Source organism: Triturus cristatus, chromosome 3_2, assembly GCF_964204655.1.
Source record: "Triturus cristatus chromosome 3_2, aTriCri1.1, whole genome shotgun sequence".
NCBI classification, from domain to species: Eukaryota; Metazoa; Chordata; class Amphibia; order Caudata; family Salamandridae; genus Triturus; species Triturus cristatus.
The window spans coordinates 405,616,580-405,636,671 of record NC_140584.1 but is presented as its reverse complement, the minus strand read 5'-3'; the positions used below and the strand labels follow the sequence as shown (position 1 = coordinate 405,636,671).

The 20,092-nt window shown below is 45.3% G+C and overlaps 1 protein-coding gene across 9 annotated transcripts in view; it reads left to right on the top strand.

Annotated features, from left to right (window-relative positions):
• Window positions 1-20,092, top strand: part of MAP7D1 (MAP7 domain containing 1) — a 267,976-nt gene that overhangs the window by 232,665 nt on the left and 15,219 nt on the right. For all 9 annotated transcript variants that reach the window (XM_085647958.1, XM_085647957.1, XM_085647956.1 and 6 more), the window contains 3 exons: window positions 2,043-2,280; window positions 9,426-9,618; window positions 13,182-13,286. In XM_085647958.1, coding sequence (XP_085504084.1) covers window positions 2,043-2,280; window positions 9,426-9,618; window positions 13,182-13,286 — 536 coding nt within the window. The remainder of the gene's footprint in view (window positions 1-2,042; window positions 2,281-9,425; window positions 9,619-13,181; window positions 13,287-20,092) is intronic.

Below are 20,092 nucleotides of genomic sequence, written 5' to 3'. Positions count from 1 at the left end.
ACAATAGATATATCTGAAACTGCTTAGCACTATAGGGCCTCTCAACCTGTCAAAGAAAACTGAACGCTAAAGTAGTTTGTGAGCCTGCTGCTAAAACCAATACATTGGCAGCATCATGATGCCTCCTGGTGTGGATTATCCTCGATAGGAGATGCAGTTAATCTGGGAGTGGACTTTCATTTCGAGTGTGTTTAACATACTGCTAACTGAACTAATACTGTGTGGGTCATTGTGTACTTTGAACTGTTGGCATTCCACAATGTTACCAGCTAAACAGAGGTCATGGGTTCAGAAAACTAAAGTGGTCTTTGCATGGAGTTAGGCAAGAGGAGAGCAAGAATTGGAGGATTCCATAGGAGCAGACTGGCCTCTGAGATATTTGAGCAGCTGAGGCAGAAAGGCAATAGTTAGTGGTGGAAATCGTGTTAGCCGGAGTGGAGTGTGAACATCTCGCTAGTATCAAAAAGTAGAAACACCGCTCTACCAAAGATGTGTGTGCCTAATTCAAGACCCATTGGAAACGGAGGTCCGTCTCATGGTGGAAGGTTTTCAGGTGGAACAGGTGCAGGCAGCATAAAGTCCTCAGAGTAAATCTCCCTGCGCAATACACCCTGCTTGAGATCCAGCAGTGGAACACCCTCTGGAGTTCGAGATTCTCCAATGGAAAATCTTCAGATGTGAGCGGGAGAACTAACAAGGGAGTGTCCTCGGGGGCTGCAGATTCCAGAGTATAAGTTCCCTAGGTGTCAGATCCCTGAGTGGATATGCCACTGGTAGAGGGAAATGTCTCAGTAAAAGGGCCTCAGTAGTGATCCTGATTTTTTTAGTAAAAGTTTGCAGTAGAGGAGGAAGTACATGGGGAGATTATCCGTGAATGAGCGATCCACCCGTGGAAAGTCTATTGTGGAGGGACATCCTATAGTAAGAAGTTGCCTGAGTTGGAGGAAGAGAGCCAACATTGGAATGTTCCCGTATGAGGGTGTTATGCATGTTTGAAGTCCTTGGGAGAGGTTGAAGGTCCTTTGAGAAGAGAGACTCACTGGTAGAAAGTCCTCAGGCAGAAGAACTTAAGGAACCAATGGTCCTTGGAGAGGTGGAAGGCATTTTGGCAAGAGAAATCCAGAAGTAGAAATTAATTGGGAGAGAGCGACCTGAAGCTGGGTCTGGGCCATGAAAGAAAATTATGTCTTTATAAAGTCCATTTGAATTGTGTGGGAGGTGAAGGTAGAGGAGAGAGATGATCCCACAGTGGATGACTTTCTATGAATAGAGTCACATTGGATGGTCTCCAGAGGAGGAAGACAGACTAGCGGTAAGCTTTTGTGTAAGTGAGTGAGACCAAATAGTGAAAGATTCTCGGAGAAGGGAATCAAGTTATTTGTCACATCTGAATCGGAACATCTGTGTAATTGTTCTATGTTGGTGGGTTTGAAAGTGTTATTGGAAGGTGTCATGTGGTGTCTTATTTATTTATATATATATATATATATATATATATATGTCTTTAAACACATACAATGCCACAGAACACAAGCATGTATGTTGAATTATGGACACTCACTCATCGTGCACCTGAGTGTCCCAAAAGTCCTCTGATTTTCATGACTCTACACCACGCCTGTCATATATTGTTGGGATTGTTTGGAGGAAGTGATTAAAAAGTTGGGTGGCAGGAAGACTCCATCTTACAAGTATACGGTTTCCAGTCTCTGGGCTTTCAGTTAACATCCTCTGGCATTGTGAGAGTTGAGGCATTGGTTCACTTTAGTTGCAGTCATTGAGTTGATCTTTTAAAAGGCCTTAATGACATGCGAGGAAGTCCACAGTTATGTACATTTGAGGAGAATACCACCTTCTGGGGAGAATTGTGGCTAACTAATTCCCTATACAGGTCAGTTTTCCCCTGTAGAACAGTTTATTTCTTTTTTTATGACTGAATGGTTGACCAAATCGAAGCTAGATAGTCTTAAAGTATGACATGATAACTTTAGAAGAACATGTTATGGTGATGTTCATGTTCTCTCATTTTGGCTGCTTTCTAGGTGGTGCAGAGAAAGCTCCCGTCCCTGCTGCGGCCCCAACTCCAGAGTCTGGGCCTGCACCGGTCACAACACCGACACCAGCAGCACCATCTTTGGCTGTAGCGTCTCCCAGTAAGCCCATAGCAGGCACCACTGACCGGGAGGAGGCAGCCAAGCTCCTGACCGAGAAGCGACGCCAAGCCCGCGAGCAGCGAGAGCGTGAAGAGGAGGAGAGACGGGAGCAGGAGGAACGGGAGAGGTAAGTCAGTCACAGCCCCTGACAGAGGTTTTTTTTGACTGAGAAGGTGAAAAGGAGGGTTATGTCCATCAGTGTCCTAGACATATAGTAAAGGGTGGGTCAAAGGGTGAGAAAGATGGAGGTTCTGAGAGCAAGAAAGAAGAGGTGGATCTTACACTGAGCCAAGCACAAGGCTGTGCAGCAAAGAGGAGCAGTGGTCATGGTAGCGATAGCGTTTAGTGGGAGTAGAGGCCAGAACAGGAAAGGAAAGGCATATACATCTTTTTATATGACCAACCCTGTCTGCCAACTTCATTTGCCTTACCACAATGAAGACCAGAGAATGTTCCTCCCCCACACCCTTAGTGTGGAAGAGAGCAGTTGAAGGAACCTTCAGTGTATAATGGGAGACTCTGTGATAGTAAGGGATGCTGCACTGTCTTTTCTTTACATCATATGTGGGTATATGGGAATCCCAATACCACAAGCAGGGTTTGATATTCAGACATTAACTCCTAACAAAATGAGCATTTGCAATTCAATAGGTCTTGCATTTGCGAGAGTTTGAGCTATTTGCATTGTAAATGACAATGCCTTTTATTTGTGTTGGTTTTTAAAACCTAAATAGAAGGCATTGTCATTTACAATGGCAAAGCGTAAGCTCACCAAATGCAAGACCTGTTGCATTGTAAATGATTGTTTGTAAAAGCGCCCCATGCCGTGCTTTCACTTTAATGGAGGCCACGCCCCTTTCTTTAGACGACCCTTGTCTAAAGAAAGGTGCGTGGCTGCCATTAAAGTGAAAGCGTGATATAGGGCGCTTTTACCAAAAACAAAAAGCATTTGTTTGTTAAATTGACAAACAAGTTTTTTTTTTTTTTTTTGCAGCCCTGTAGACAACGAAAAGCTCCTTTAAGAATCCTAGAATCTTCACTTTCCCATCATGCCCCACAGGATGACACTTGGGCAGTGTGTTTTTCCACTCTGTGAGGAAGAGCATGGATACAGCTCTGATTTTCACAAAGCTGACTTTGCCTGGAAGCACCAATTTAAGGTGGAGGGGGTGGGGTGGGGAGAATTTCAAACTTCTCATCTTAAGGCATCCTGTTAGCTCCTAGACTTTTTTGATGGGGAAAGGGTGCTTTTATCCTTCTTTTTCCGGTGGACTTTTCATCTTCCTGTTGCCAAAAGCCATTATGCCGACTTTTTTTCAAATGTCCATCTGGTGGAGTGAATATATCTAGGAATGGCTACCACTTTGTGTTAAGTCTTCCTGTCTCAATACACAAAGGACTGCTGAAAGATGTCTTCTAGAAGGCAGAGGAAGGGAAAGGGTTCTGCTTTAGGGCTACAAAAAGGTAAAATTGACAGACTGCCAACTACAGCATCCACATCGACTTAACCTCGGCGGGGGGGGGGGGGGTTTGGGGGAAAGGGTTCAGTTCCATCCATTCTCCCTCCCATGACATTGCTTCTGCTACTTCAGGAGGTGAGTGGGCAATATCCCTGGGTTACTGGCACTCTTGCTCCCGGTCAATATTGAGAGGCTTTTATGAACGTCGTTTGACGTTGAAACTTCCATCTAGGCTCTCGAGGCACTAACTGACACTGAGCCCAATGACTCCGTGTCAGTTGGTGCCTCATTTCAGCTTTAGGGGGCTCCCCGCCTTCTAGGTTTTCTCTGTCCATAACAAGTAGTGGATCCCCTGGGAAGTCTTGCACTTGGAAGAGGATCAGACAACCTACACCATCCCCTCCAGCAGACACCATGCCGTCAGTTGAGGATGAGCTTCATCTAGCCCCTGCAAAGGGCTCAGTAATTGGATCATCTTTCTGGTTGCCATGTAGAAGGGACGTTGCTGTACCAGACGTCAGGTGAATGTGGAGGAAGAGCTTCATTCTCTCCTAGCTGCTCTTGAAAAAGAAGGGTTCAAAGAGATTGGAATCTCCCAGTACTAAAAGTCATGGGTCAATTCTGCACCAATCCGACTCGGATTCTGATTCTTCAGCAGTCCGGCCTGAGATGTCTCCATCTACTCAGTTATTTCCATACAGAGTGTTCAATAGAGGATTTTATTTATTTTCTCTGAAAGAGCTGCAAGAAAGTTGATCATCCAGAAGATTACTCCGCAGGTGTCCACTTCTGTATGTTTTTTGAGACCATCCAAACAAAGTTTCAGGCATAATCAGTTGCACCCTTGCTTCTATGTCTGTTGGGGCATTTGATGGACACTGTTTCTAATCCTTTCTCACTGCATCAGAGAAAAGATGTTTGGAGAAGAAATTCAGTGTGGCGGAATCAGATCGAAAGTTCTTGAGAGGTGTAGTACCGATGGATTATTTGGTGGTAGCTACAGCAAGAAGTACAGTGAAAGGTCTTGAAGTCTTTAAACTCTCGTGATACGGATGACAAAAGATGGCAAGTCTGCTGAAGGTCGCCTGGCACTGTCAGAGCTGCTAGTTCATCTGCTCTGTTAAGCCTATAGGATAGATCCCTCTGCAACTCCAGGTACCCATTTCTAGAATATCTACAGCGTGAAAAGGGAAGATTTACATGAATTTCTAAAAGAAGGATGGTGACCTCAGACATCCACAGATTGGAGTCGCAAGAGAAAAGGCAGATCTGGCAATTGTGGAAATCTGTCGGTATTTGTCCGGCATTTATCTTAGCTCACTTTTACATGTCTGATGCCACACACTCAACAGATGTCAGGGCTCCCTCTCAATGTATCCACTCCATTAAGATCACATGCTGATGAGGTGATACAGCGAATGAAAACCGAGAACTTGAAATCTGGTGGTCTTGCAAGGACAACTAATTTCCTCTTGATCAATTTAAATCCTTTTCAAATCCAAATATCACATTCATTTCCCTTTTTGGAAGTGCCAACATCAATACCAAAAACAACCAAAGGGGCATCCTTATAAGCAGCAAAAACCACTTATGGAAGCAGTCCAGGAACGCTGTTTTGTGCAGGGACAGGAAAACTAGAACAAAGCAAAGATGATCTTCTTTTGCCCCTATTGTTCAGCGCCCAGTTGGAGGGAGTGTTTCCAGCTATCTCTCTGCATAGTAAGTAATTATAAAGGGAAAATGTATTGTAGATGTTGTTCGTAATGGGTAGGTTCTCTAGCTTGCCTCCTTAGATTCCACCGAAGGGGATGAATCCATCTTTTCAATATCAGTTGGTTCAAGAAACTGAACCACTGCTTGAAAAAATGCAGTACACCCTGTCCCCGAGCAGCAATAGAACAGAGGAGTGATGTTTTCTAATCGAGAAGAAGGGGCCCAGACTTTCTTCTATTTTAGACCTCCGAAGGGTGTACAAATTGGTCAAAAGGGAAGGATTGAGAATGTTGGGACGCCATCAAATTTTTCCTCCCCTGCAAATTTTCCCTCACCTGCAACAAGGCGAATGGATGTTTGTATTAAACCTTTTTCATGCACCCTTTTTTGCCAAGCACTTGAGTTTTCTGAGCTACAAGATAGGAGCCATCATTAAAAGTACAAGGTTCCACCCTGTGGGTTGAAGTTGTCTCCCCAAGCTTTTTAGAAGGTCATGGCAGTGGCCTCTGAGTTCCTGTGCAAGAAAGGGTGGTTTATCGACCCATATTTAGATGACTGGCCAATGAATGCATCTTTCAGTCAAAGGCTAATGCAGGCTCTTCAGATGGTGATAGATTACCTCTTCAAGTTAGGCCTTCATCTTAACGACAAAAAATTGATAGTTGTTCATAGTCAAAGTACTTAATACTTCCGCATATTGCTGGACACTGAAAGAGTGTCTCAAAGGGTTTTAATCTAGCCACCAAAAATGCATTGGACTCCAGATGGCGCAGTCTCCTACTGTTCGTCCTCTTTTAGTTCCATGGCATTGTACATCTCTCTAGCATGGGATGTAAGCCTACATATGAAACCGCTGCAGCTGTGTGTAGAGGACCAATGGTGTCAGAAGTCTGGAAGCTACAATAACGGATTCCAGTTGACATTGAACGTTGTCCTGCTCCTGCACTGGTGGTGCAGCATAAACAATCTTCAGACAGAAATGCTGTTTCATCCACTGCTTCCTACTTGGACATTAGTGATGTATGCCTCTTTGAAGGACTGGGGTTTGTCTTGTGAGCCAAGGTTGGTGGTCATGATCGAGAGAAGTTATCACAACAGTATGTTGCAGATGCAAGCAGGCCACCCGGCTCTGAAGTCTCTCCAGGCAGGGATCAAGGCTTGCTGGCTCTGCAACAAATCCACAATATGTCCACCATGTACTACTGGAACAATCGGGGAAGGATGTGGGTGAGAATATTCTCCAGGCAGGCTCAAACAATGCAGCATTGAATGCTGGCAAGAGGTGTTTGGCCGACTGCAGTCACATTAGCACCCTGCAAAACATGAAAGCAGCCATTTGTTGGATTTTAAATGACAAAGTGCTGGAAGACATCTGCTGCTGTTGGAACTGTCCATAAATATTTGTTTGCATCAAAAAGAAACCCAAAATACCACTCTTAGACTCCAGATTTACAGAGCCCGAACCCTGATGAATGCGCTTTTGATGAGTTAGTCCATAGAAGTTCTTTAATCTTTCCCTCCAGTACCTTTGCGCCCAAGTGTTATCACGAAGTCCTGCCACTAAAATGTGAAGATGATTCTTATTGCTCCAGACTGGCCTTGCCAGTGGTGTTATTCAACTTGTTTTTGTCACCTTAAGTGGCCAGGGCATGCTCAGATATGGGTCCCTTGCTCACTTTGTCACTGGATTCAAGATAGCCTGGCTGATGAGGGATAAAACCTCGAAACCGGCCCCAGGATGCTTTTTTCGATCCAGGGAGGACTTGGCCTGACAGTTCAGGCTGTACTGTTCCCATGAGGCACAGGGTCAAGACTGATTTGCATATGGCTGGGTCCAAACTGGGGTGGCTTAGTGAGCAGAAGAACGATGATGGACTCAACCCAGATCTGTGACTGGGGATGAGTGTCTGAAAAGTTTCAGCACTCCGTCAGTCATCTTATTGTGTTTGTTATCCAGCTGGTCTACAGACATCCCTTCAGCTGCACCAGAAACTGATAATCAGGCTGGACCTGCTCTGGAGGGTGTTGGACAGAATCTTTCATCCCAGGTTTTCATCCCTGAGATTAAGTCTCGTTCCTGGAGTCTTGCAATATGGACATTTGAACTTGCCAGAGCACTGCATGGCTATATGAAAGAGGTGAAATGTCCTCCGTCAAGATCTTCATATGCATTTAAATGGAAGAGACTCTGCATTTGTTGTATCGACAAACAAAAAGACGTGAAGTGGTAAAGAAATGATCATATTGCCATATCTTCTTTATCTGGTCAAATCTGGGTTGCATTTTTTCCCCATTACAGTGAATTTGGCTGCAATTGCGGCTACCTTACGTCTCCTCACCGTGCATAGTGGTAAAGGACGCCCTCCTGGGGCTTAGTGTTACCTCCATTTAGGAGGCCTTCTCTTCCCTGGGAGTTGAACTTGGTAGAATCCAAGTAGATGGACCCTCCTTTAGAGCCTTTGCATGAAGTTGAATTGCAACATCTGTCCAGGGCTGTTGCCTTTTTAGTGGCCTTTACCTCTGGCCGTAGGGCTAGTGCACTTCCAGTTCTGTGGAACAGTACACATTCCCTTCAGAACAAAAATATCATCAAGCACTTCCCTTTTTCTTCCAAAGATTGTGTATCATTTTCACATTAATTAGACCATTCCCTTGCATATCTTTTTCCAGAATATTTCAATCCTGGCACAGAGGTTGCTGCATGCTCTTGATATCAAAAGGGGTTAATTATTGTTTCGATAAGACTAAAGCGATTTGAAACGCCAAGCAACTCTTTGTCAATTATGGTGCTGTTAAGACAGGCCCAGCTGCCTCTAAATATACCATAGTCATTGTTTCTAATATTACCGGGTTTGAAAAGGCCAATCGGTCTTAAGTGACCTTTCCATGAAGGGACAATCAGTTAATGCTGCATTAAAGCGGAATGCTCCCATACTGGATGGTTGCTGGGCTGCTACATAGACCGCCCTTACCGTTGCTAAACATTGTTTGGTCTCTGACTCCAGCAATGCTCACCCCACCCACCTTCTCACCTTTTTAGGGCCACAGATTTAGAACGGTTTTTGTGGACTGTCAGTGTCTTCCTTTAATTCCATAAAATGGTGTACCTGTCCCCCCTTCTTGGCACAAAGGGATCGTGCAGCTTCCAGGATTCATAAAGGAGCTGATTGTTATTGTATGCAGTATTTCTTAGTAAAGGGCACCATTCTTGATTTATTGATTTTATTTCATTTTTCGATTGGTATTTCAGAAATAAGAATGTCTATTTGGGCATGTTCCCTCTTTATAGGATCAATTAAAAAACCTTTAAAATTTCTTGAAAAGCTGCATTCCGAAATCTCGCATATATGCAAGGATATTCTACCTTTTATGAATTCAGAGGTAATACTACCCATGGTGAAAGACTAAGATTACATGTAAATTTCCTTCTCCGCGAACAGCTTTTTGCTGGTGCATACATTTGTTAGAGTAATGGCTAGTGGCAGATGCAGATTTTATTTTTTATATGGCATGAACGTCAGCCAAACCGGGTTTCAGGGCACTATACAATACACACAGAAAACTTAAAGTCAACGATAAATTGACTGTGTCAGCATTTAAAACAAACATTTGTCCTACATTTTGCAAGGTAAATAATATTGTAGCAAAGCTGGTATGCACAAATAATGCAAGGAGCATGCAATATTTGCACAGTGGGTGTTAAGAGTGGAAGAAAACCAGAATAAATGCTTAACATGGTTGATGAGGCAATAGGGTGAAGCTTTACCGGTAGGCCACCACTGGGCGAAGCTTGCCTTGTCATAATGGCTGCTGGGTGGCATGGAGTGTTGTGTAGCCTGGATCTGTTGTAGCGTTAGATGCTGCGGATTGATTGCCCATCTAATTATTTGATCCAGAGGTTTCCCCTTAACAACTGCTGTTTAACAGCTCTAGGGCCACGAATTTGGCTTGAAGTGGGTGGGCTGGAACAGCCCCGGTGCATGGAGTGGCAGCGGGGTGAAGGCTCATCCCACCTCAGAGGGCCCTGGGCTTGGCTCTGGGAGGTGGTTGATTACACACGTGTTATCCTCCCCAGTGACTGATCTCTGCTTTCCTTCAGGGTCCTAAGGGTGGAGAAGGCTCGCCGGGACGCCGAGGAGAAGGTCCAGCGGGAAGCAGAGTCCCGCAGGCTGCAGGAGGAGAGGAGGCAGCAGGAGGAAGAGCGGCGCCTGCAGGAGGAAACCAAGAGCAAGAAGGAGGCGGAGGAGAAGCTGAGAGCCGAGCAAGAGGAGATGGAGCGGCTTCAGAAGCAGGTGAGGGATTGGGCAAAGAGTAGGGGATGGTAGTGAAAAGGAATAACAATACCCGCAATCAGGGCTTTAAGTGGGATGAAAAAAAACTGGGGGGGGGTCTCAAAGGGGAGTGGTCAATGTAATTAAGGGTGTGGCTTAAAACATGTGAGCTAAAAATCTGTGCTTAGCATAGTGTGCTGCCCGACTTGTATTTTGCTGTTTCTGTCATTGCATCCAGATATATGATACAAGAAGTAACATTACACCTACAACAAGTCAGGACAAATGGCTTTGTCAATGGTTGTTAGTTGCATAAGATAAAAAGCAGCAACTATGGCTTGTTATATAATATTGAAAAAGCTTCCACTTAAAGCCCTGGTGACACCACAACAATGTTGCTGCTCCTGAGTTTCAAAAAGAGAAGGGAAATCCAGAGAAAAATGACTTTTTAAAGGATTTCCTTTCCCCTACATGGCTTACCTGGCATGACGTCATGCCGTAACTTCTCCACTCCTGAAAAGTGAGCCGTGTGAGCCCACATACATACATGTGCCTGCTGTCTCGAAACGGGTCGCTATCGGGCTCTTTTGCAGGGCCGGACTGGCCGTAGAGGGCACCGGGCAAACCCCCGGTGCGCCGCACGGGTGCGGGCTGGTTTTTGGCCCCTGTGGGCCGTTTTTGTTACAGGGTCATTTTTGCAGCTATATCGGCCATGTAACAAAATCGGCCGAAACCCGGGTTTGGTTCCCAGTCCAGCCCTGCTCTTTTGAGCCCTGACACAGGCAGTCCGTGTTTTTTCCGGACTGCAGTGACAACAGTCTGCTGTCCCTGCAGTCCGGAAAAAAGTACCAGGGCACAAAACAGAGCCCGATAGAGACCCAGTTCGAGGCCCCCTTTAAAAAACTTTCGGTACTCAGCACCGGTGAGATCCAGCGCACTTAAAGCCCTGCCCGGAATCATGAGCATAGGTTTGTGGGAGCTTTCACAGATCTCACAAAACCTGTGGTCCGAGTACAGTGACCACTGCAGTTCCCGTGCCAAGGAGTCGGGCGCAGACCCGGGCGACTACGTCTATGAAGCTAAAAAGAAGCACTGGCTCTCTCATCTTGTGTTCCAGGGTTGCATTTATTTGTGCCTCCCAGAACTGGGGAAAAAAAGGTTTTCAGCTTTGAGCCCGTATGAATTCCCATACCTTGCATATACTGCCATCTAGAGGTGGGAGTTCGACCAACGTGAATCAATTACAGATGCGACGCTAACAAAGCAGAATTGACAGCCAGCGAACTTCTTTTATTCTCCCGTGTAGGCATCTTCTTTCGTGTTGCTTACCAGAGCCTCTGCCCAATGCTGGTACCCTGTCTAGCAAGTATGTGCCCCCAAGGAAAACCCAAAGAGTTTTGTTAAATTATAGAAGAAACGCCCCTGGTTCCCAGAGGGGGATTGGGGAGGGGGCAGAGGTTAGAGGAGGCTCTGCGGCAATACTTGATTTTTTTGCAGGGGCATCTTTCTGTATTCTGCCCCCTGCTTTCACTGCTAGCTGTGCACCTCAAGGCCCTCGAAGCTTTCAGCACTTTTCATGTATCAAGAAGCAGTACATATTTAAACTAAATATCTGGCACAGACGTGAAACATGCAGCTTCAATTTATATTGTTATAATAGTGTAAAACCTGATTTTACGTTTTTTTTTGTAACTGGGTTTTATTAGTAGAAAGTTAGCTCAGAAGCAAAGGGACTCTGTATACAGAAGTGGATGGGACGATTCCAGCTTGTGTGAGGTGAGGAGTGGTGTCTCTTCAGGTCAGACAAGGTGCTGGAGAGAAGTGCACGCATCCCTAGCGATGAGGGGTGAGGTGCCCTTGCAGAGATGCTGTTAGAACTCTTGTATGAATTGGAGCGGCTACTGTTATTGCTAATTAGCATATAGCGTGGGAGTGGGCCTATCGGAGTCTTGGCACATAACTTCAGAAGCCTTTTTTCCTCCTCTCGTTAAGCACTTCTCGAATTTCAGTCCGCTAGTGCCCTGCCTCTATGTGTTAAGTCCCCCCCACTGGGAGGGTGGGTGGTTCAGCCTGGTGGGGTGGAGGGTTGCTTGTTGCAGCAGGTTCCGGTGAGGAGGATGCGGTCTTGTAAGGGTAGCCACTGAGGCTCCATCAGCTTTTGTGGTCACGTTTGTTTATGCCCTTGCTTAGTTGGGGGGCAGCACTGTGCAACACACCCTTTAATGGAGCTTTGGTACACTGGTGTGAAGGCCTTCCCACACCCAGTGTAAGATCGAAGCGTTTGGAGGTGGTTCTGAAGTCTGTTTAACCAAGGTTTGCTTTTAACACCAGCGAGAGTTTGATTTTTTTATTAGTATGATGATTATTATTACCATTATTCTCGTCATCTTTTGTGTGTGCAAAATAAGTGAAGACCTATCTGTGAACAATGGTTTGGTCTTGAGAAACCAGAGGCTGATGCCACCAGTTACAATGAGGGAGCGTTTGGTGGACTAGGCGCACGAGGGACGTCCAGGAATATGTAAAACTAAAGGCAGATTGAGAGACGAGTATTGGTGGCCAGGGACGGACATGCAGGTGGAGCGTGTCATAAGAGAGAGTATTGAATGTTCCTCGAGTGACAATACTAAGAAGGTAAGAACCCCTCCCATGGTGTACAGGGAGGTAATGTCAAGTTCTTGCAAGGCCTGTATACATTCTTGTTTTGAAGGACATGTTTTCAAGGTGGCCTGAAGTTTCTGTTGTGTCAAAGATCACCATGACATCAGTAATGACATTCTTGGAGAAACTGTTCAGCAGAGAAAAGAGTTCCAGGCAGGATACTCAGTGTTGTTCAATTCACTTAACAAAGTGATGGAAGATGTTTTACAAAAGAGAGGCCTAGTGCACAAAAATGCTCTTGCCATCGTCCCCAAACTAATGGGATGCTGGAGAAATGTAACTGGACCGTGAAAGAGAGTTTCAAGTGGTCCAGGGTGAATGGGAAAAATTGGAAGGAAGAGTCGTGGAGGATAATTGGGACATACAGGTTTACACCACGTTGTACCACAAAGCAACTCCTTTTGAGTTGTTAAAAGACGACGACCAAAGGTTGTAGGTTGTCCTCGGTGGCTAGAAAGGAACATACTCGATGAGTTTGAATGGTTGGGATGTTGTCATGAATTCTCAGAGGAGTGTGGGGAAAGAGAAAAAAAATTGAATTATGACTTGCGTAAAGGAGTTTCTGATGTCAAAGTGAACGTTCGTAATATGGTTGACATTAAGAATGTGCACAAAACTAAAGCAAAAAAGTAAAGTATTTACTTGAGCAGACTGGTTCATTTTGGCCAGGAAAGTGGTGATGACAAAGGCATGTGGTTTCCTCTCTGGCTTCTGTGAAGTAATGGAGTGGTTTGCCAAATAATGCGCTGTTCAGTCCTCAGTGGCCACCTCCCATCAGTAACCAGTAGCAACAAGGGCACATGTTGTGGAGCACCTAGAAGGCTTGTCTAGCCGTACGTTACCACTGAGACCAGTAGTGACTCTGTGGCCGCAGCTGAACTTTGGGTTATTTGGAGCTAATGCGGTGGGTCTTTCCATTTCAGAGGGAGGAAGCGGAAGCCCGAGCCCGCGAGGAGGCCGAGAAGCAGCGGCAGGAGCGGGAGAAGCACTTCCAGAAGGAGGAGCAGGAGCGTTCCGAGAGGAAGAAGGTAAGACCTTGGTGTTGTCAGGGCAGAGAGGCCACACTGACGAGGCGAACAGTGAGAAGCTTGCACATGCTCGAGTATGGCCAGCACCATTGTCCTTTCAGAAGGAATATGCATTGCCTGATGACGTTTTAATCCAGTCACATGAAGGCATGTTTTCACACTACCAGCGCATCAGTACAATCGGTATCAAAGAATACTTGCCTTTTCCTGATTTTCTTACCTCAACGACTGGCTTCTGAAGGATCCTGCCCAAGCAAAAGGTTTTACTTGTACGTCGACTTGTCTCGCATTACAGCACGTGAGGAGGATGTCCTGTATCTTCCAAAGCTTAAATGAGCGGACACCTTCAGTCTATTGGAGTGGTGATGGACGCTTCTCTGATGAGGGTAATCCCACTGCCAGAGTGCATAAACATGATTCCTTCAGCCTTACCAGATATAAAATTCATGCAGATCAGGTCCTGGGCTGACGGGCCTCATGGCAGTCAGTGCTTTGCTGTTGCCTCAGGCCAGGATGAGGCATCTACTGTGGGTACTGAGGACTCAGTGGCTGAAACATCCAGAGTAACTTGCATCGTCCTTGTCAACGAAGTAGAAGGATTTTCACAATGCAGTGTGATGACACAGGCCAAGAAACTGTTCAGAAGCTAGGAATTTGCTCTCCCAGAGTATTGGGTTCATGAGGTGACTGGCACCTACTTGAGAGGGGGAGGGTAGATTTTGTAGCACCCGAATGTGAATAGTCTGGTTTGAAACTGAGACACCTCAAATACCAATACCCTTCACTACATCAATAGGTGCCGGGGAGGGGACTACTTGAAACTGTGCCAGGAAGCAATTACATTTCGGAACTTGTAGATCTAGTGGGGCAGTTGTGTTCAAGCGGCTCATTTTGCAGGGGGGTGGAGCATAAGGGTGTCAAGTCTTCCCACGAAAGGAGCCTTCATCTGACTTAGCATCTACCTTTTGAGATGAAATGGTGTCCACAGCGAGTCTCTGCTCAGCTCACCACAATCCAGCGGGTCCTGGTGTTTTGCATCCGGAATCTCCCGAAGGGGTTGCACTAAGAATATCAGTTTTGGTCTCCTGGACTGGAGCTGCTGCACACCAGAACCTCTTTTCCAATCATAAGAGTAGTCTTGAACAGGAAGGTTCATGTGAGATGATTTTGGTGGCCCGGATCAGGCCCAGCAGGGTTTGGTACATAGATCTGCTCCTGAGCAAGAAGTAAGGAGGCTGCTCTTTGCTTCCCTTATGTCACAGGAGGGGGAGGGGGGGGTTTGCACTGGGATCAAAATCAGTGTCACTTGGGTGTTTGACTACAGAGAGACTGAGGTTTGCTGCACATCTGGCTGATTTCGTTGTCCTTGTTCTGGCAGGTGCAGGGTTCAATTCTCTTAGTTCCCTTGTCCAGGGTCATTAATGTTCTTCCCTGTTTGCTAAAGAAGTCTTGAATTTCTTGACAAGTTATCTGGTGTGCTTGGAAATGTTTTGTGGAAACCTAACCAGCTTTCTTTATTTTAGATTCTGGTGGGGTCTCATTTGCTGAAGAGGTTAGCCATGGCTAACAAGCTTCTTCCTGTCTCATATTACAGTGTTGTCTCCATGTGAACCTCTTCATAGCTGGCATCCGAAGTTCCCTGCCCTCAGTACTGTACACCTGGAGGCAATTACCTCAGCCAGGAGGATGAGCGCGTTACAGCCATCATTGGTGGATTTGCAGTAAAACATTTCCAAATTATAAGTGTTTTTGAAGGCTGGAATCAGTTTTTTTAAATAAGGTTTTAGCAAAAATGAATATGAGGCAATCATTTCAATTGCAGCCTTCTTTCCTCCACTGCGCCCATCTATGGCAGAGGCGAGGCAGCAAAGACTGGAGCAAAAGAGCTCTCGGTCTTTATTTCCATGTGCGATGAGAGTAGGATGGGCGGACAGCCTTTTCAAGGGGGTCTTTGTGGCTAGTATCCTGCATCAGAATGTGCGAAGAGGCAGGCAGTAGCACTTTGCCCACAGTAGACTGAAAAATAGTCCCTTCTGCAGGGTGGATAGCTAGAGAGATGCCTTTGCAAGAGATTTCCAAGATGGCTGCGTGCTCATCTTTCTATACCTTTGCAAACACAGTCAGTGGGGTGAAACATATTTAAAGGAGTAGTGGTTCTGAGATATCAAACCCCACCACCTATCCACACTTTCAGGCTTCACTTGCATAGTTTCAATGGTGAGTACTTTATAGAGGAAATAACTTCCATTAGCAGAGAAAATGTGCTTATTCGATTACACTGCCGTTCATGAATAGTGCGTTTTGGAGTGCGAAACTATTGTGAATTAGGGGTGTGCAAAGCTGTGTAGTTTTTTTCCCCTGAGAGAACTACAGGTAGCAATTGTACTCCGTGAAATTGGGCTTTTTCTTAAAAATCTGGACTTTTGCTTTGTTATTCATTGCAAGATCCCAGCTTACACTCTCTGACCCTAAAAGCATGTAGTTTGATGAACAAGACTTTGTAGCAAGAGAAGTCAAAGCATCCATGCATCTTTTTCCTGCAAGTCGGATGGACTGAGTTGGTGACGTGTGCAGCTCACACAGCATGTCTGATTTCACGGTTCCCTCAAGATGTTTCTTCCCATTCCCAGAGTCGCTTTAAGGCATAGACAAAGTGGGCAGTTGCTCAGGCCCCCCTCACCCCTCCCCCCTTCTAGGGGTCCCAAACAGTTAAAGTGGTCTGGACAGTCAGATGTCAGGCGGTAGCAGCAGAGAGCATGAAAAAACGGACTCTTTTTAAACTGACTGCTCGATATAACTTCTTCAGGGAACTTTCGAGCGACTGCACAGCTTACTAGACCAGTATTATTAATCTAGGCAAATTCAGGCACTTGGTAGCTATTGAAATAAAAAACCTTTGTCTCTAGGATTTTTGATTACTTCCCCACGCTTTTCTATATCACTCCCCTCTTTACATCTCTTTATCTTCACATCTCTATGTACCTACAATCTTTCTCCATCTCAGTCCTTCATCTACGTTTACCCGCAATTATGTCTCAATACAGCTGTCTCTCCCACGCCTCACCTCTTTCACGATCTTACCTCTCTAACACTCTTTTTACACACCTGTACATCCCTACCCCCACTCTGCCCCTCAGTTCTGTTTCTACCTCGCTCTTCTCTGTGCTTCATTACCCAGTTTCCACCTCGCCTCACTGTAGCTACCCTCTCTCAACCTCATTTCTCTTTACTTTGCCTCTCTCTTACTGTCTTTTGTTAACTGAAATAGGTGAACATGGATATTAAATTCAAAGCCGCTTTGAGAATTTGCACCAAAATATGTCCCAACAATCCTTAAGATGAGACTGCTTTTTCAGAGTCTTGCAGAGGCAAGGCTACATAATAAAGGAAATTACCTGAAATAAGTGCAACCTAGTCATTCGGACTGTTGTAAAATCTCATTTGAGAAGTAAGAGTTCTGTTTGGCCCTATTCTTGACTTGCATACTGTGCATCAGTCTGCCATTTAATGGGTTGGTCTGGAAGAATATTTAGAAAATAATGAACTTTTCTGGTCGTCGACTATAGGCAAAGTCAGTAGTGTATTGTACCATAGAATTTGTATCACGCTTACTAACCCTATATGGGGCGTTAAAAGTCTTACCCATATCGATCACTAGCTCACACTATGTTGGTTGTGTGGTTGAGCGTATTTTCGTTTTCAGGCATTATGGGAGGGGTTTCCGAATTGTGTGTAATAACCTCCGAGTTGCGGTTATCATGTTATGGGACTCGACGCCTAGAGGTGTGATTGGTGAGCTTATGTGAGAGCAAGACCTGCAAATTATAATTAGAAGAAACCAGCTTATCCACTGGGGCAGTGGCATGCTGTGCAGAAAACCCCCAGAAATCCATACAGTGGCATGCGTCAGGAAAAGATGCTTCTGTATTAATACAAGGATACAGAATGGGCAACAATTGAGATTGGTGACCCAAGCAGTAGATATGCACAATTTCATTTTGTGTGTGTTTTTTAAAGGTAGGGACACTGTGTACTGCTGAACAAATACACCTCGTGTATGAGGAAGAGTGTGGAATAGCAGTTGTGGCTGGTCACCTGAGCAAAAACTACACAAACTTTAAAGGGCCCAGATTCCATCCTCTCCTCTCTGGCCAAAGGAAGCCAACATTTTAAGGAGAGGTTAATGCCCCAAACCCCTCTCAAGCAATCAAAGGAAGACCAGCACCAGTCGAGCGAGCCCCAGTCTCAACTCAGACCCCAGCTAGAGGAATCGTAGAGTCCTTTATTCTTTCTAGTTTTCATGATGAGCCATCCTCCTACCCTTCGAGAATTTCCTCTCAGAACAACTCCCACTTTCATTATTAGCAGTGAATGAAACAGTAAAAACAGACAATGTGGTAAAAAGAGACCTCTCCTGCGTCCATTATTTCGGCTGGGACCGCAGCATGGCACTGAATTGGTAGTTATCAGTTTGTTCACTCCCAGCTCATCTTTTCTCTGACCTGTGCACCATGTGAAAAACACTCATACATTAAACTCCTCAAAGTGCTGGCTCAGGCCAGGAGAGTGGATGGATTGTCTACGTTATATTACCACTTTGGTCTGCTCTGGGAGATCGGAGCCTTAGCCTGGGATGTATGACGTTACAACGCACACTTTTACAACGCATGCACTTACAACGCATTTTTTACAACGCATAATCCATTACAACGCATGACATTACAACGCATGACACTACAACGCATTTTTAAAAAATACCTTTACAACGCATTACCATTACAACGCATACTACCTTTACAACGCATACCATTACAACGCATAATATTAAATTACATTTAAGGTAAGTATTAGATAGTATAGGGGTAAAAATTACTATTCTAACTCCAGGGGGTGCAACAGTAGGGTAAGTGTTGGATAGTGTAGGGGTAAAAATTACTATTCTAACTCCAGGGGGTGCAACAGTAGGGTAAGTGTTGGATAGTGTAGGGGTAAAAATTACTATTCTAACTCCAGGGGGTGCAACAGTAGGGTAAGTGTTGGATAGTGTAGGGGTAAAAATTACTATTCTAACTCCAGGGGGTGCAACAGTAGGGTAAGTGTTGGATAGTATAGGGGTAAAAATTACTATTCTAACTCCAGGGGGTGCAACAGTAGGGTAAGTGTTGGATAGTATAGGGGTAAAAATTACTATTCTAACTCCAGGGGGTGCATCAGTAGGGTAAGTGTTGGATAGTATAGGGGTAAAAATTACTATTCTAACTCCAGGGGGTGCATCAGTAGGGTAAGTGTTGGATAGTATAGGGGTAAAAATTACTATTCTAACTCCAGGGGGTGCATCAGTAGGGTAAGTGTTGGATAGTATAGGAGTAAAAATTACTATTCTAACTCCAGGGGGTGCATCAGTAGGATAAGTGTTGGATAGTATAGGGGTAAAAATTACTATTCTAACTCCAGGGGGTGCATCAGTAGGGTAAGTGTTGGATAGTATAGTGTAATATTATGCGTTGTAATGGTATGCGTTGTAATGGTAGTATGCGTTGTAATGGAATGCGTTGTAAAGGTAGTTTTTAAAAATGCGTTGTAGTGTCATGCGTTGTAATGTAATGCGTTGTAATGGATTATGCGTTGTAAAAAATGCGTTGTAATGGTAGTGCGTTGTAAAAGTTGCGTTGTAAAGGTTGTTCCCCCTTAGCCTGCCTTGTTCATTCGAGAACTCTGATCTTGGGCCATACAGAAACACTGTAGGGAAAATTTAGACTGCCCCAAACTATTTTAAGACTTGTCGCTATGTTTTGGGCTAGTCTCCCTGATTCCTAGGCACTTGGCAACATACTGCTGACTCTTCGCATTGCATATATATGACCCACAATCTGCCTTTCTCGGCATTTGAAGATAAAAGTAGTTTGAGCCCTACAATCCCGCAAATATCAAACTACCTCTTTCCACTTTAAGGCAGGTTGCAATGTCTCGGGCTAGCCTTGCTGATTCCTGGGCACTTGGTCACATCCTCCAGCCCCTTTACATTGCAGATAGATGACACGCAATCTACCTTTATTAGCATTAAAAGATGCAAGAACGCTGAGCCCCAAGAGAACCCCGTACCACATTAACTCTGGTCGTAGTGCCTCACGCTGGCCTCGCTGAATTCTAAACAATTGGACCTATCCTGCTGACCCTTCCCATCATGAAGATATAACTTGCAATCCCCCTTTGTTGGCATTAGAAGATGAAAGAATACAGAGCCTTAAAAATCAAACTACAGCCTACCCCTTTAAGGCTGGTCTCAGTGCCTCTGGCTAGCCTGCTGATTCCTGGGCACCCAGTTCCCTCCTCCTGAGCCCCAGCATTGTATAGATGTCGCCCACACCTGGCCATTATCAGGCCATCTTTGACCAGAAATACAGTGCTGGAAGGGGCATCAATTGGTGAAGTTGTCGGAACTTTGCTGCTTATGTCTGCCAATTAGCAGAAGAGCCTCTGCTCACTTGTAGTACGGTATAGTAGCAGTTACAAAGGCTTACTACCTCCATGTGGGGCGCTGAAGTGCATTCCGTCATGGATATAAGGCTAGACCCTGTAGTGCGTGTGGTTGGGAGTATGGGGTTTCTTTTTGTGCCTTAATGGGAAGTGTTTTCATGTTGTGCATGATGACCACTGAGGCAGGCCCAGCTTGAGTGCTGGTGGCGCCCAGCTTGAGTGCTGGTGGCGCCCAGTGCAGCAGTTATTTTTGGTGCCACACCCCACCATGACCCCCTTCTCCACGGATTCCGCAACTGCCACCCTCCAACAGTACCCCTCATATCTCC